The following is an 18,093-nucleotide window of genomic DNA, read 5'->3' as shown; positions in this document are numbered from 1 at the left end:
ACACTGCTGTTCATTGGCCCTTTTTAAATGAGGAAGATGCATCTCGTTTAATTTCTCCAAAGTGTTAGGTTCCTTATATTTATATTTTTCCTTCTCAGAAAATTTATTGTTAGAAGTCGATGCGCAGTAACTTTATTAGAGTTGGATCAGTACAATAATATAGATCGACAAACAATGGCTTCAAGAAAATGTTCTGGAATTGTTCAATAGGTCTGTAATCCTCAGTGTATACGTACTGTATTCGAATTCAATATCCATCTAATTAAAACTATGATAATTGTAGAATTGATAGTCTTAACTCCACCACAGTGAGACCTTAATTGTAGTTTATATAATTAAGATAAAAAAAAATTAGGATATAATTCAAATATATCCTAAAACAAGTCCGGCATTAACGTAGTTACTCGAATGAGGGACGTGTCTTCGTATTGAAATAAACGTTCATATAACTTCATATAACAGCAAGAATCTGTCCAGATACCAAAATTTTGGTTTGAGTGTATAACAGTGAAACCGGCTGCAGGAGTAGGCTTCTAGAATTTTTTGAACTGCGTTAGAAAAAAAAAAGACAGACACAAATACAGTTTAATTCAATTCAGTTTTATAAAACAAGCATCTATTAGTTGCATGACAGACAAAGATATGAATAACAGAGAACAGACATGACATTTGTTACGCAGAAGTCAATCAATCGGAGAATAAGCAAGACAGGCAGGCATATTATACTCTTTTGAATTAATTGTGGTTTTTTATGTTAACCAGCAAAAATGATTATGTTCTGTTTTAAGCACGGTTCGCTTGAGGGCCGAGGTCATCAAAAGAGTAGTATGGTTCTTCGACGGAGCGCACAGAGATTTTAAATTGACGGCGCAGAAAACCTCCATATCTTTTGTCCCACTTCAGATTGTTCAACTTTGGTCGGATTCTCCTCATGAAGCCTCCGTAGCGTTTCTGTAGCTGTTGATCGTGGTCCTCATGTTCCATTGAACCACTTCTCCTTGATTTGATGCCGAATTTACGTAAAAAGCCGCCGTAACGTTTATCAAAGCTGTGAAACATCTGATCTCCAAGAGCATCATCTTTGTTCTCCTGTTCGTCTGTTCCTCTTTCCTGTTGACTCTTCAGTAAGTCCTTATATTTCGTAGGCAGCGCTGCAACCCTCAGAACGTAATTTTCGTGCCATGGAGAGGTGAACATTTTGTCTTTGTTTTTGTTTATTCTCTGAATGAAGCCACCGTATCGTTTGCTTATACCTGCCTGCTGACTGTCCTCGTCCACAGTCTCATCTTCGTTTAAATCCAGCCCCGGAGTTTGAGCGCAGCTCTTCAACTGCCCTTCACAATCGACACTGCACGACTTTGAGACACATACACAGAGAAGTGTGAAACATCTGTGCTCAGAGAGTCAAAAGGCTGTTAGAAAGCAGCTTTTCCTACTTTCATTGCTGATTACATAGTTATTGACTGTGGCTCGTATTCAGGAAATTAATTCAGAACCCTATACAGAACCCTAGCAACAAATTGTGTACTCTTAAATCACAGATTCAAACCTAAGGTGTGATATGTTTAAGCAAAAATTCTCTATATTGCATATATGGAAGTTTTAAAATCAGGATAGGGACATTCATACGCAACATTTAAATATCCTGTGGGTGTTAATCTTGCAACAATAAGTATTATCTAACTCCCCTAAACTTCTGCTGACCGCAAAAGAGAAACATGCAAAATAATTAAAATACACCGGCGTTATTATTTTGTCTCCATGTTTTCTGCAAAATAAACTGTGATCTTATCTCAGATCAGAACTTACCAGCCTGCTGAAAGCGATGCCAGGTTTAAGGATCTGCTGCAGGCATTTCTGACATTGTGGAGAACAATCTGTGCGGATGGAGGGTGGTAAACTCAGTACCAGCAACAGGACATACCACTCCATTCTTCAGCAGATCCCTGACACACACACGCAAACAAATAACATGGCAAATGCACAAATGGGACATAATAAAACAGATCGGTTTACCAATTCTCAGTCTCAAGAAAATTGTGAAAGAACCCACATACCGCTGAAACTTTCAATCTCGTTATTAATTTAATAATGATTTAAATTGTCACCTATAGACCTTTTATACTCCGCGCACAGGGCAAGGACCTTGTTATTCTGTTAGGCGATTTGATACAAAGCAAAGACGCGTCAAATTCTGTGTGAAAGTTTTCGGAAGACAAAGTGATAGGAATTAAGTCAGTACCTCAGCAGTTTGACAGATTCTAGTAATCGTGCAGATTCTGGCAGAGGCTCATCCACGTTCAAAAGCTGGCTTACTGACCGCCCTCTAACACTTCTTTCTCTTGCACGACTCGTTGCTTTCCTTTTTATGTCCGGTTGTGTGACCGCAGCGCATCAGAGCATCTTCTTTTGAGGGATCAATGGGGTGGGAAATATACTGCGATCATCATCATCATCGTCATCATCATCATCATCATCACCACCACCACCACCACCACCACCACCACCACCATCATCATCATCATCATCATCATCATCATCATCATCATCATCATCATCATCATCATCATCATCATCACCATCATCATCATCATCATCAGTATTATTATTATTATCAAACCTGGGCTTTTTTCATACAGAATTGTGAGAACGAAGGAAAGTGACTTTAATGTTATAGAATAAATAAGAAGTGACCTTAACTTGAAACAAGGCTTGGACTGAAATGAGTCTCTGTCTCTGTCTCTGTCTCTGTCTCTCTCTCTCTCTCTCTCTCTCTCTCTCTCTCTCTCTCTCTCTCTCTCTCTCTCTCTCTCTCTCTCTCTCACACACACACACACACACACACACACACACACACACACACACACACACACACACACACACACACACACACACACACATTTGTTCAGTCTGGTAGAACGATAATTGTACTGGTGCAAATCCCTGTACTGTACACTTCCAATGACTTTTTAAATGTTTTTTTTTTTTTTTTTAAATTGGCTTTGGAGTGACTGTTTACCACAGCCACAAATTCAAGGTGGAGAAGGGCTCAGAGACAAATACATCAACTGTATGTCTTTAGTACGCACAGCACAGTCTCTTTAGACAGGGATGTCTTTGCACTACTGCTGATTGATGATGAGGCAGATTCCACCTCTGTGGGATTTCCCCCTGGCATCAACTTCCCTGTCAAAAACCTCATCGTCACAAATGATACTCAGTAGAATACAGCCAAGCAATGAGACAGACCCTTATTGCGTGTCACAGCCACTGCTGCAGCATTTATTCATGTCATACTCTCATTCTGACATTCCAGTTATATCAGACATAATACATTTTAAATAAGGTGTTGAACCAAGTCCCCATGAAAACCATAACATGACAATTCTTTACTGAAAAGGCTTTGTGCTCCAGAGCTTATCCTACTTATTATCCACGGACTGAACATCAGCCAGAAGTATTCAGTTGTGGAGGCTGGTTTCCATGTTTCTTTAGGCAGAAGAAGAGTCTGGTTCATGATCCCCTTTTCTTTTTTTCTCCTCCACACTCCAGGTACAACAGCAGGTAGATACAAAGGAAGCTGCCAATTGTTTGCTGGTGGTGGTGATTTTTTCTTCCATCATTGACCTGATGTAGAAAAGATGTAAACGAACTTTTACATGTAAAGCACTTTTCTAGTCTAATGACTCAATGCACTTTACAATAGCAACATTCCCTCATTCAGACAAATATTTTTACATTGGTAGTCACAGGGACTATGTCTTTAAGAGCTGTAACCATTCACACCATCACTCACACTTCACCTCTGAAGGAAAGAAAAACTTCTCAATTGGTAAGATGAATAATGAGGGATGTAGGAATCCTGGATCTATGGAGAGACCTGAATCTGACAAAAAGGAACAAGACCTTTTTCCTTATCTGTGTTTTGCCTAGACTTGACTACTCACTTAGGGTGATAAAATGCAAGATTGCAAGTGTAAAAAAAAACATTTTCTATAGATTTATTATAATTTTAAAAGGATAAACAAAGGGATTCTAAATCAAATGTCATGGGTGTTGAGCAAGGTCATGACAAAAGTCGAGGCTCTTTCCTTGCAATGTTTTGTTTTTTTTTCCCTACTATCCTGCCAGTCATTTGTAACATAATTAACATAATTAATTACAACAACAGTACACATAACATAAAAAGGAAGCATAAGAACATGACAGAAGCATAATAAGACATAGGAGGGGCATCGGAAGAAGATATAAGAATAAGAATAAGTGGATGAACCGAACTGTAGACTGACACCAAGGACGCCCACAAAGTATCCCACAGTGCATCCCCAGTGTATCCCAGCCCCCCCAGTCTATCCCCTCTCAGCTGACCTTGATGACCCTGCGGCTTCAACTTCACCCCCCGTCTCTCTGAGAGAATGGTTGTACCCCCTGATGGTACAGGGCACAAAAGAGGTCCTTAGTGGAGGAGCTTGGTGACAGCAGTCTGCCACTGAAGGAGCTCCTCTGTTGGGCGAAGGGGGTGTACAGGGGGATGGGTGGTGTTACCCAGAATCAATCTAAACTTGGACATAGTCCTCCTCTCTAGAACAGTCTCCAAAGAGTCCAGATCCTGGCCGATCACTGAACCAGCCCTCCGGTGCTCGGTGTCCCGTTTCCTGGTACCACCACCCCAACACACAATGGCAAAGGACAGTGCACTGGACACAATGGACTGGTAGAACAGTCTAAGCAGTTCAGAGTTGATGTTGAAGGAGGCCAGACTCCTCAGGAAGTACATCCTACTCTGACCTTTCTTGTACACACAGTCCAGGATGTGCGACCAGTCCAGTCTGCTGTCCAGCTGCAGCCCCAGGTACTTATAAGTCCCCACTACCTCCACCTCCTTATCCCCGATTACCACTGGCTGTGGGGAGGGGGGTGCCCGCCAGAAATCCAGCACCATCTCCTTGGTTTTGGTGATGTTCAGCTGGAGCTCATTCTGCTGACACCACCCCACAAAGTCCGTCACCACCCTCCTGTACTCCCTCTCATCACCCTCCGGGATACATGCCCCGATCACGGTGTCATCTGAGAACTTCTGCATGTGGCATGTATCCGAGTTGTGCTGGAAGTCTGTCATGTAGAGGGAGAAGGGGGGGAAAGTACAGTTCCCTGTGGAACACCTGTGCTGCTGGTCACCACTGATGACAGTTAGTCCCCCATACGGACGTATTGGGGTCTGTCTGTTAGATAGTTCATGATCTAGTTCACAAGATAGGGGTCCACAGCCATGGACGACAGTTTCTCCTGCAGGAGCCGGGGCTGGATTGTATTGAAGGTGCTCGAGAAGTCGAAGAAGAGCACCCTTACTGCACAGCTCCCGACATCCAAGTAGGAGAGAGCCTGTGGAGGAGGTACAGGACGGCGTTGTCAGCTCCAACCTGGGGCCGGTAAGTGAACTGGAGAGGGTCCATCACACCCTGCACCTGCGGATGCATGAGCTCCAGGATCAGTCACTCCAAGGTCTTCATCACGTGCGAGGTGAGAGCGACTGGTCGGTAGTTATTGAGCTCTGTGGGGTGTCTCAGCTTGGGCACTGGGACAATGCAGGATGTCTTCCATAGGACGAGACCCTCCCCAGCTGGAGACCTTTGCCACTAATGAGTAGTGTATTCATTCAATTCCATTCAATATAATTCAATTCAAAAAACTTTATTTGTGCCCATGGGGCAATTGAAGGCACATAAAGCAGGAAAATTTTACTACACAGAAAGCCAACACTTAACGATAAAATACACAACAACTTTAAAGAAACATCTCCTGGATGCACTGGGACGCATCTTCAATTATGTATCCTGAGGTCATTGGGTGTTTCGGGTCTCACAACATCAGACACCCTCCCCGAGGTGACCCAGCCGGGGTTGATCATGCCCCGACTTGCGTCCCAGTAGCAACCCACGGATCTGCCCTTTTGAGCCACAGCCACCTCGTGGCTTTCTCTGCGGCTTCGCTAGTGGATTTAATGACCCTCTTCTTGGCCGCCCCTGTCACGCCCAGACGGCCTAGGACTTTGCAGAGAGAATGTCCTGCAAAGCCTCTACAGCCAACTTCTATTGGCTCGTAGAATGTCCTCCAGCCCCTGCCCCTGCACTCCTCCACCAGTTCCTGATATCTGGCACATTTTCTTTCGTTGGCTTCCTCAATGTGATCTTCCCAGGGCACTGTCAGTTCCAGCATGATCAGGTGTTTTGAAGCTTCAGAGGTGATGATCATGTCTGGCCGGAGAGATGTTGATGCAATGTACTGGGGGAACTTCAGCTGTTTTCCCAGGTCAACGTGCAGCTGCCAATCAGGGTCTGTGTGGAGTAGTCCTGTTGTTATCTTTGGACATGCCCGGGGTCTCTCTCCAGTTTTGATGAAGGGGGCTGTCTTCTTCGGAGCATGATGGTGTTTGCTGGTGCTGATGGCCGAGGCTATGCTCTCACCAACTGCTTTCAGAACCTGGTCGTGGCGCCAGCGGTAGTGACCATCAGCCAGGGACTTTGGGCAGCTGCTGAGGTGATGTTCCAAGGAGCCTCATCCGGCGCACAGGGGGCAGGAAGGTCTCTCGTTCTTCTCCCATACATGGAGGTTCGCTGGGCTCGGGAGGGTGTCGTAGACTGCCTGCACAAGGAACCGGACACGGTGGAAGTCTTCCTGCATGATGTCTGACCAGGTAATCTTGCGCTGCAGCACGCTCTCCCATCTTGTCCATGCCCCTTGCTGCCACAGTCCCACTGCCCTACTCACTCGCTCCTCCTCAACACCTGCCTGGACTTCTTCCTGGAGTGAATGGTGTCTCTCCTTTCCCCGGGCCTGGCTCATTAGGGTCTTTGGGAAGTAGCCCGGGCCTGCTCTCCCTGTTGCCAGGACCCCTACCAGTGCTTTCCACCTTAGGCGTGACTCTGCTATCTCCACTGCCTTCTCAGCCTTGCACTTCCTTCCTGTCCTCACTTCAATCCCAGCTGGTGACACCTTATAGTCCCTGGAATCCCTGTACTGTAGGGCTTCTCTTGTATGTGCCACCTTGAATTCTTCAGTGAGCCCATTGAAGGGTAGCTGGAGGGTGTTACTTGTCCCGTACAGGGCAGCACTGTTGAGGCTGCGGGGAAGGCCCAGCCACTTCCGGAGAAAGCCACTGATTTTCCTTTCGAGGGATTCCACAGTTGTTACGGGGACTGCATAGATGAGGAGAGGCCACAAGACTCTGGGCAGAATGGAGTGCTGGTAGATCCAGGCTTTAAATCTACCAGGCAGGCCAGACTTGTCCACCCTGGTGAGCCACACTCCTAGTTGCACACCAAACTCCTGGATGGCAGCAGAGTCTTTCAGGCTTAAGTCAAAGATCTTCCCCAAGCTCTTGACTGGCTGCTCTGTGATGGATGGGATTGCAGTTCCAGAGATCGAGAACCGGCACTTATCCATCACCTTCCCCCTCTTTAGCACCATGGACCTCGACTTGGAGGGCTTGAAACTCATCCCAGCCCATGTGATGAGTCTCTCCAATCCCTGCAAGATCCACCTGCTCCCTGGGACCGATGTTGTTGTGATGGTAAGGTCATCCATGTAGGCTCTTATCGGGGGATGGCGAACACCTGATCTGGATAGGGACCCTCTGCATTCCACCTTTGCAGCCTTGACCACCATGTTCATTGCCAGTGCGAAAAGGGTAACAGAGATTGTACAACCTGTTATTATTCCTTTCCCAAGGCAATACCAGCCTGATGTTACTGACCCAGAAGTGAACCTGAGCCTGAAATTTGCATAATAATCCAGGATCAGGTGCTTGATTTTACTGGGAACGTAGTGGAGGTGTAGCGCTAGCTCAACTAGTTTGTGTGGGATGGACCTGTAGGCGTTAGTCAGGTTCAACCACAACACAGCGAGATCACCTCTGTTCTCATGGGCCTCTCTGATGAGCTGTGCGACTACACTAGTGTGCTCTAGACAGCCGGGAGCTCCAGGAATCCCACCCTTCTGTACTGAAGTGCTGATGTATTTGTTCTTGAGGAGAAACTCGGTCAGTCTTCGGGAGACGATGCTGAAGAACACTTTCCCTTCCACACTCATCAGTGAGATTGTCCGAAACTGGTTGATGTTTTTTGAGTCCTCCTCCTTGGGGATCCAAACTGGTCGGCCACTCTGCCCCTTCGCCAGATCACCTTCAGGGTCTTCCATAGGTGTCGGAGAAGCTCTGGACAGCGCTTGTAGACGAGGTAAGGTACCCCACTGGGGCCTGGGGACGATGCTGAGCGGGCTGCCTTGATGACCTCTTCAACCTCCTTCAGACTAGGCTCCGTCAGCTTGAACTCTGCTATTGGTGGGGCAGGGCTGACGAGAGCTTTGTTGGGTCCTAGATCTTGTTCCCTCAGTGGGTTGCTCAAAGTGTTCTGGAGTAAGTGGTTCACTTCTTATTTCTTCTTTTGAGCACTCGAGCCGGCCACTGCGTTTATCCCCAAGCAGCTGTTTGGCAAAACGGAAGGGATTGGCAATGAAGGCCGCGCGCTTCCTGGCTCTCTCTCTTCCCCGCCTCCTGTGCCACTCTGCTCTGCGGAGAGTTATCAGCTTCTTCCGCAGGATGTTATGCAGTTCTGCCAATTGTTGCTTCTCCTCCTCAGTAGCTCTCTTGAACTGTCTCTTGAGGGTTCGGAGCACCAGGCTCAGTTGGTGTATCTTAGTGGCCCTGCGGTTCATGGTGTAGGATGTGGTCTTGGTGTTACCCTACTCAGTCCAGCCAAATCTTTCTGAGCCATAGCTGACAATGATGGTGGTCATTGCTTGGAGTCTACTGTCAACGTCTCCTTTGGCCGTGACTCAAATGATGTTGGACACGTCCTCGTCAAACTGCAGCCACTCGCTCCGTCTGCTTGCTGGGGGCCATTTAATCCACTGCTGTGGAACTACTCTGTCGGGGTTGGAAGACTCTGGTACATGGAGGGACTGGGATCTGTGGGTTGTCTCCTGTCCGGGCTCCTCCTGCGTCTCACCAGGTCCAAGACCTGTGCGTTGTACCTCGCTCTCCCGCTCCAAACATTTCATTCTGGCCTGATGGATTTTTAGGCCATGCTTGTTTTTGCATAGCTTGCTGTAGATACATGTCATACTCGTAGTCAGTTCATTTGCAAGGGTCTTTAACCTATATTCCGTCCGAATGGAGATCTCATCCTCCCCTCCTCTCGGGATCTCCTGGGGGTATTTCTCTTTAGGGCTTTCCGTAGCTTGTTGGGGTTCTTTCTCACAAAAGATACAGGCTGGGGTGCTAACCCATACTTGTCCCGGTTGCCGTCTTTCCGAGCTGTCAACTGACTCTCCAGTAGTCGACCACACTATTCTTGGTTGCCACCTAGCCTCTTCCTAGGAGTCACTGGCTATGCCAGCTTATAACTTTAAAGAAACATCTCCTAGATGCACTGGGACGCATCTTCAGTGATGCAGATATGTACAATATAAACAATATATGTATGTGCAGTGGGGTAATAAATATATAAAAACCGTGGAAATTGTAAATCTATAAAGATATCCAGACTAGCATTACGTGTGTTGGTATGAAGAGTGTAAACAGTGCAAACACAACAGTGTACACATAAACAGTATCAACATAAACAGTGTAAACATAAAGAGGTATGCAGTTACAGGTAAACACAGAAACTGAAGAGAGATTCAGAGGATTTAAAGAGGTTGACAGTTTAAGATCGTAAAGTTATATTAGTTATTAGTTATTATAAGTCAATTAATGCATACAGAATTTTCCGCAATATAAGGCGCACCTAAAAGCCTTCAATTTTCTCAATTTCTTATAATCAAATGTGCTTTGTAAATGAAAAAAGGTTTTAAAAATAGACCATTCTTTGAAGATGAGTTCTCAGATTCGTGTTATAATCCAGTGCACTTTATAATCCAGTGTGCTTTATATTCCAGTGTACTTTTAGTATGAAAAAAAAAAGCCATTCTTTGAAGATGCGCCTTATAATCCAGCATGCCTTATTGTACAGAAAGTACTGTACTTGTCAAAATTTCGGAATCCCAGGTCAATTCTTAATTTAAGAAATTCTTAGGAATAATAATCTCCTGTGCAAAACTCAGGCTTTAGAGCAAGACCTCATGCACAAAGTGTGTGTATGCACAAAAACGTGGCTTGAGCTCTTTTTCAAAGTTCAGATCTAACAAGAGTAACATTATCATGAAAATGTGTGTTGCTGGTATTGATCCTTTGGCAACACTTGGAGGTGATGCTGGGAAAATGTACATCCATCCATCCATTCTCTTCCGCTTATCCGGGGTCGGGTCGCGGGGGCAGCAGCTTAAGCAGGGAAGCCCAGACTTCCCTCTCCCTAGCCACTTCGTCCAGCTCCTCCGGGAGAATCCCAAGGGGTTCCCAGGCCAGCCGGGAGACATAGTCTCTCCAGGGTGTCCTGGGTCGTCTCCGGGGCCTCCTCCCGGTAGGGCATGCCCGGAACATCTCACCAGGGAGGCGTCCAGGAGGCATCCTGACCAGATGCCCGAGCCACTGTGGTGGAAAGTTTTTAATACAATTAAATAATACAATAAAATAATATAATAATATAATAAAATAAAATAATATCATTTCTTGACCCAAAAATCTAGAGTGTGTGTGTCAAATGTTTCAGCACTTGGGAGAAACGGCCCCAGGAAGTCTCGAGGTCATGAAAGATTCTGCAAGAATCTAATCTGTTTTTAGAAGTGTTTGCGTAAATGTCAGTATCTGTTAATAATTTTGTATGCACTAAATGTCTGCGTGACTGATTAGGTTATGTCAGCAGCCATGTGAAACTGTCGACTAGATGTCTCTGCTAAATTCTTGAAGTCATGATGTACCTACTGAAACTGGGGGAAAGATTAGTGAGGGAATGAAGTTAAACAACTGATTCACACCTCCCATAGTTACACCTTTAGAGTATAAAAAGAGATGCGATCCATGTTTTAGTTTGTACTTGAAGTTTTTCCTGTACCCAGAGTACTCTGCAAAAACTCACCGGAGGACTTTTTCATCGTCCCCAGAGCTCTCATCATGCTTAGATAAGTGTAACCCAGGTGAAGAAACAATCTATTTGGTGTTTCTAGTCGTCTCCTAGCGACCGTCGGAGCGTCACATGACCCCACGCAGCCTATCGGTGCCCATAAAACGGCGTCCCAGGAAGTGAGTCGGGTGATGCGAGAGGGGCCGTGAGGAGACGGACGCCGAATTCATAGTTTTCATTTCACGGTGACAACACTTGAAAGGTTTTTGACGTATTGCCTGAATGTCAACTTGTGAGAGCCAACTGCAGCGCGACTACATTCGTGAAACGGCGGAACCGGTGAGCTGCGCTAAGTTAGCTTTTAGGCTGTATGCATACAATGGGGTTAGCGAGCGTAACTATGCCCGTTTCTCCGAATGTGTGTATTTAAGTATCTTTGGTTATACACTTTAAAAAAGAACAAAGTAAATATTGTACAGTATTGTGATGCAAACTGCATTATTTATTGATTTTGATTAATTGATTGATATATATATACTGTGTATATATATATTTGGTGTACACCGAGCTGAAACTGGTCCTGTTCCTTTTTTATTCAGGCCAGGTTTTTCAGGTATTTCACAAAATCCTTGTGAACTGAATTTTGCGGTCTGTCCCACACTCACATTCACACATTCCCTTCCCTCACTTTGCACACTACCCCTCTGGAAATCCTGCTCGAGTCAACACTGGTACAACCCCGTGTTGTGGACAACCTGAACTTTTGTTGTGCGTAATGCGCACATGGACTGAGACCCAATTAAGCGGGCTCATTGGACTTCAGATTTGAATGTATTACTTGAATGTATGCATTTGACGGCATTGATTTTGTTTTGAGGCTAATTTAAGTTAGAAATGTCATTTGTTTTTCCTTTGTGAGAATAGCCATTCTTTGTGTTCTATGATTTTTATTTTTAAATATATGGTACCAAATTCAAACCTCTGTCTCAGTCTCTTCCTCTCTCCACTCCTAGAGCCGAACCACATCTTCTGAGAAAGCCCAATTTGATATTGTTAATTTGTATGCTACATACATATGCTACATAATTTGTGGCGAGCTAGCCAGGAGTGAAGTAGATAGAGCTATTGAATGCTATTTTTGAGGCGGGTTCTTGGTGTACATTAAAACATGGAAACATTTGAGAAACGTGGCATTAAAATCCCCAATTCAGTCTTGATTCAGGATGCGAAAAAAACTGAAACCGATGATGAAGTTGTCGACTTTTTGAAACAGTACGGTTCAATTTCTAAAGCAGACATTATAGATGAGCCTGAGTCGGTTTTCCATCATTGTATTGTAGTTGAGTACAGTTCAGGTGCACCGTTAGTTGCACTGCGCAAACTTTTACCTTATACTTACATTTGCAAAAGCGATAAGGTCGTCTATGAAATTTTGGACTTATCTGCCGTGTTTGCCGACGAGGTAGGTAAAATGCAGACTCAGAACTACCTGGTTGAACTACAAAAAGTCGCCAAATTAACGGGGCAGGATTTCGCTGTGGTACTAAATGGTGTGATGTCTCTGCTTGGCCAGACTGTAACTGAGCTCCACCCCACTGCTGGAGATGTTGAAGTTACTTTTGAGGACAGGCAGAGAGAGCTGCCAAGTACTCCCCTTGGTATTGGATTGCCTTCTGCATTACCCTCGGCTGTTGACGTGGGCCATCCAGCTGTTGCAGCCTTGAGCCCAAGTGGAACCCAGTTAAAGGTAGAACCAGATCCCACTGTTCAGGATCCACCAAGACTGCCAGCTGTGACGCATCACGATTTAAACCCACCTGAGATTCAACGCTATGTGGTTGAGCACATAGTAAAAAATGAAGAAAGCACAGGTCACTATTCAGCTCACAGAATCCGAGCCTTTTCTGGGAGATCCCCACGACCTCCGAACGAATCAGACTATGATAAGTGGCGTTCCAGCATAGAACTATTACTAAAAGATCCCGCGGTGTCTGACCTTTAGCGCTCCCGCAAAATCTTTGAGAGCTTGCTGTCACCGGCTGCTGACATGGTTAAGCACTTGCAACCAGATACGTCACCCACCATCTATCTGCAGACTCTCGATTCAGCTTATGGTACTGTTCAAGATGGAGAAGAGCTTTATGCCAAATTTTTAGACACCTCTCAAGACGCTGGGGAGAAACCCTCCACCTATCTTCAACGTCTTCAGGTTCTTTTAAACTCAGTGGTCAAGCGTGGGGGAGTAATAAACAAAGACATTGAACGACACCTGTTGACCCAATTCTGTCGAGGTTGTTGGGATAACTCTCTGATTACTGAATTACAGCTGAAGCAAAGAAAACACAATCCACCAACATTTGCAGAGTTCTTGCTACGACTACGAACTGAGGAAGACCGTGAAGCTGCAAAGGCTATCCGAATGAAGCAACATCTCGGCTCAGCAAGACCCAAACTTTCAGTCCATGTGCAGTATGTCTCTACAGATAGGGCCGAGAAGAAAGAAATTGCTGCTCTCACCAAAGTCACGCAGCAGCTCGCACAGCAACTGACAGACATCCAGAAACAGCTTGCATCACTTACTGCCAGCCAGTCAAGTGTCACTAATCCTGCTGCTTTCAAGTCCATGTCTGGTGGTACGCTGCAGGAGAATCAGAGGATTGGTAAGCAAACAAAGACCCTGCCTTCGGTACTCAAGCCTGGTTACTGTTATAGGTGTGGTGAAGATGGCCATATAAAGACACATTGCGAAAATCCTCCAAACTCTGCTCTTGTGGCCGCCAAGAAAAAACAGTTTGCAGAAAGACAAGCGAAATGGCAAAAATCCAACCCCCAGTTTAAACAATCTTTAAACTAAATCCAGTTCCTGTTGCGGGGCGAACCGGAACTGTTGTGGACCCATATTGTCCCAACAAAAAGAAAATTATGCAATGTAGAGAAATGACTCAGACAGCACCCGCCATCACATCTCAACTACCCAACGGCTTAATTGGTTCCCGCTGTACAGCCAAAGTCAAGATCGCTGAGGAAGAATGTAGTTGCCTCCTAGACACAGGGTCGCAAGTTACAACCATCCCCGTTTCATTCTATAACCAGCACTTTGCCGATCAGCCTGTGAAACCTCTGGGTGACATCCTACAAGTGGAAGGAGCAGCAGGACAAGCCGTCCCCTATATTGGATATGTGGAAATGACAATAACATTTCCTAGGGAGTTCCTAGGTGCAGATTTTGATATGGCCACACTTGCACTTGTAGTTCCTGATGTAAGATCTGATTTTCAGTCCCCAGTATTAATCGGCATGAACACTTTGGAACCACTGTACAGGCACCATAGGGAGAGTGACGTTGCAGAGTTCCAGCCTTCTGCTCATGGGTACAAAGCTGTGCTTAAACTTTTGCAGATGCGCCACCGACAACATCACGCTGACATTGATGGAGTCGTGAAAGTAGCCACTAAGTCTCCGGTCCTCATCCCTGCTGGACACACCACCGTCGTGGAAGGATCCGTTCACTCCAGTACAACAGGTCTTGGGCAATGGGCGCTTGTGGAGCATCCCGCTTCACCCCTGCCAGGCGGGCTGTGTGTCAAAAACTCTCTTATTGCGCTTTCACGTAAATCACACATGAAGAGAATTCCGGTTGTTCTTACTAATGACTCAGATCATGACGTGACTATCCCACCTCTCTGTGCCATTGCCAAACTTGCCATATCCCCCCAGATTCTGTCCCACCAAGTGTCCTCGAACCAGTTACCATTTGAGACATTGAATACTTTGAAGCTGGATTTTGGAGAATCACCAATTCCTCCAGAGTGGAAGGAGAGGATTATTAATAAATTCAGCGAGATTCCTGAAGTCTTTTCACACCACGACTTGGATTTCGGATGCACTGATAAGGTGAAACACCGGATCAAACTGCATGACGAAACCCCTTTCAAGCATCGGGCCAGACCGATTCACCCTCAAGATGTTGAGGCTGTGCGCCAACATCTATGTGATCTGCTAGACGCGGGTGTCATTAGAGAGTCCGATTCACCATTCTCATCACCTATTGTCGTGGTCCGCAAGAAGAATGGGGACATTCGGTTGTGCATCGATTACCGCAAGTTGAATTTACAGACTATAAAAGATGCCTATGCTTTACCAAATCTGGAAGAATCTTTTTCAGCCTTGACTGGTTCCCGGTGGTTTAGTGTGCTGGACCTAAAATCCGGCTACTATCAGATCGAGATGGATGAGGCTGATAAAGCAAAGACAGCTTTTGTAACGCCAGTTGGGTTCTGGGAGTTTAATAGAATGCCCCAAGGGGTTACGAATGCTCCAAGTACATTTCAGCGGGTAATGGAGAAGTGCATGGGGGATCTCCATTTAAAAGAAGTACTTGTTTTCATTGACGATCTTATTGTATTTTCAAGCTCACTTGAAGAGCATGAGCAGAGGTTGCTGCGAGTGCTCAATCGTTTAAAAGAATATGGGTTGAAACTCTCTCCAGAGAAGTGCAAGTTCTGTCAGACATCCGTGCGATATCTTGGACATATTGTTTCGGAGAGAGGAGTTGAAACTGATCCCGATAAGATTCTTGCTCTTAAATCCTGGCCGGTTCCACAGACCCTGAAAGAGCTTAAGTCATTTTTAGGATTTGCTGGGTATTACCGTAGATTCATCAAAGGGTATGCTGCCATTGCTAAACCACTAAATGATCTTACGCGTGGCTATGTGTCTATGCCGAAGTCCCAGTCCAAACACCATTCAGCCAAACTTCAAGATGCAAAGCAGCCCTTTGGAGAGCGATGGTCATCTGTCTGCCAAAATGCATTTGAAACACTGATAGCAAAGCTGACAAGCTCTCCGGTCCTTGGCTTTGCTGATCCCAAGCTACCTTATATCCTCCATACTGATGCCAGCACCACTGGACTTGGAGCTGCATTGTATCAAAAGCAGGAAGGTCAGCTGAGAGTAATTGCATACGCCAGCCGTGGCTTATCGCCAAGCGAATCCAGATACCCCGCACACAAGCTTGAATTCCTTGCTCTGAAGTGGAGTGTGACAGAGAAACTGCACGACTACCTGTATGGGGCCAGCTTTGTAGTGGTAACTGACAACAATCCCCTAACTTACCTGTTAACATCAGCAAAGTTAGATGCTGCCAGCCACAGGTGGCTCGCTGCCCTGTCCACCTATACCTTCAAACTGCAGTATAGATCTGGAAAGTTGAACTCTGACGCTGATGGTTTATCCCGCCGTCCTCAGAACCAATTAACTGATGTTTCATCACAGAAAGATTGGGATTTGATCAACAAATTCTCCCTGAGTGAACCAAGTGAAATAGAGGAAGTGGACCCTGATGTTGTGTCTGCTATTTGTCATCGCTGCCTTGTCTCCAACCAGCCCAGCAGTTCAGTAGAGAGTCCTATCACTTTGGTTGAGTCCTTGAGCCTGTCAGCTGAAGCCATTCCTGATTGTTATTCCAGTGAAACCAACCATGGGCTACCAGTTGTTCCTTCCTTGTCACATCTGGACCTCAAAGAACAGCAACATGCTGATCCAGCTATAAGAGAGGTGATTCACCAGATGAAGACTGGAGAAAAAGTGCCTCCCACTGCAAAGTATGAGCTTCCAGACCTAGCTCTGTTATTGAGGGAGCTGAATCGCCTCGAGCTGCACGAGGACATCTTGTACCGGCGGAGGTGGGATGGGGAACGAGCCTCGTTCCAGCTGGTTCTGCCCAAGGAGCTGAGATCGGTTGTTCTAACAAGCCTGCATGATGACATAGGTCATATGGGCATTGAGCGCACTTTAGACCTTGTACGCTCCAGATTTTTCTGGCCTCACATGGCAGCTGATATAGAATGCAAAATCAAGACTTGTAGCCGATGTGTGAGACGCAAAGCACTACCTGAGAGATCCGCACCTCTTGTTAATATTAAAACCACACGTCCTCTTGAGTTGGTTTGCATGGACTATCTTTCACTTGAACCAGACCAGAGCAACACAAAGGACATCCTTGTACTAACTGACCATTTTACAAAATATTCTGTTGCAATACCCACACCAAACCAAAAAGCCAGGACAGTGGCAAAGTGTTTGTGGGAGAATTTCATAGTGTGCTATGGAATACCTGAACGTCTCCACACCGATCAAGGACCAGACTTCGAGTCCAAGTTAATCAAAGAACTTTGCCAATTCACAGGGATGGAAAAGACACAGACAACCCCCTATCATCCTAGGGGAAACCCAGTTGAAAGGTTCAACAGGACGCTACTCGGCATGCTTGGAACTTTGGAACCAAAGCAGAAGACCAGATGGAAAGAGTATGTGAAGCCTCTAGTGCATGCGTACAATTGCACTCGGAATGACGTCACTGGCTTTACGCCTTATGAATTAATGTTTGGTCGTTCACCAAGGCTTCCAGTAGATCTCGCCTTTGGTCTGCCTCTGCAAAGAAATCAGTCCATTTCTCATTCCCAATATGTTGAACGTCTCCGATCTCGTCTTGAAGAAAGCTTTCAGATAGCATCCAAGAATGCTGCAAAAGCAGGTGAGAGAAACAAAATGCGCTTTGACAAACAAGTTACACCCTCAAAGTTGGACGAAGGTGACAGAGTTCTTGTTCGCAATGTCAGGCTGCGCGGGAAGCACAAGCTTGAAGACAAATGGGAACAAGATATCTACATTGTCTTGAAACGGGCTGGAGAGTTGCCTGTGTACACTGTGTGCCCTGAAACAAAGGATGGGCCAATTCGTACATTGCACCGCGATTTACTTCTTCCATGTCCATTCCAAGCCGACATGAATGATTCTAATCTTTTGCCAGACACTCCACCCCGTCGTGCGAAAACTCGAAGCCAGACTTTGGCACTTGAAGATCCCAACGAAAATCTGGATGAAGATGAAGAATGGGAGTCACCTCAACCTCATATTCCTCCAACTTCTTTTGCTTTCAGGAGTGAACATTCAGCTGTAAGTTCACTGCCTCAAGCTGACTCTACAAATGTGTCCTTGGCCAAAACGCATGAGAATCCTGTTGATGCTGAACCTTCTTCCCTGCGAACCAACTTGCCTGGAAATGTAGAAACCATCTTACCTGCAAATGAAGGAA

General features: G+C 45.6%; 1 protein-coding gene across 1 annotated transcript; it reads right to left on the bottom strand.

The window, feature by feature from the left end:
• Positions 1-681: 681 nt before the first annotated feature.
• On the bottom strand, positions 682-2,476 carry pdyn (prodynorphin). The gene is made up of 3 exons (XM_068343157.1): positions 2,243-2,476; positions 1,810-1,946; positions 682-1,356 (listed from the first exon to the last, which is right to left on the bottom strand). Exons 2-3 carry the CDS (start codon positions 1,930-1,932, stop codon positions 784-786), a joined length of 696 nt encoding a protein of 231 aa, XP_068199258.1. The 5' UTR covers positions 1,933-1,946; positions 2,243-2,476; the 3' UTR covers positions 682-783.
• Positions 2,477-18,093: the final 15,617 nt, after the last annotated feature.

This window comes from Antennarius striatus, chromosome 2 (genome assembly GCF_040054535.1).
Source record: "Antennarius striatus isolate MH-2024 chromosome 2, ASM4005453v1, whole genome shotgun sequence".
NCBI classification, from domain to species: Eukaryota; Metazoa; Chordata; class Actinopteri; order Lophiiformes; family Antennariidae; genus Antennarius; species Antennarius striatus.
Note: the sequence above shows the minus strand (reverse complement) of the source record. Positions and strands in the feature narration are given on the sequence as shown.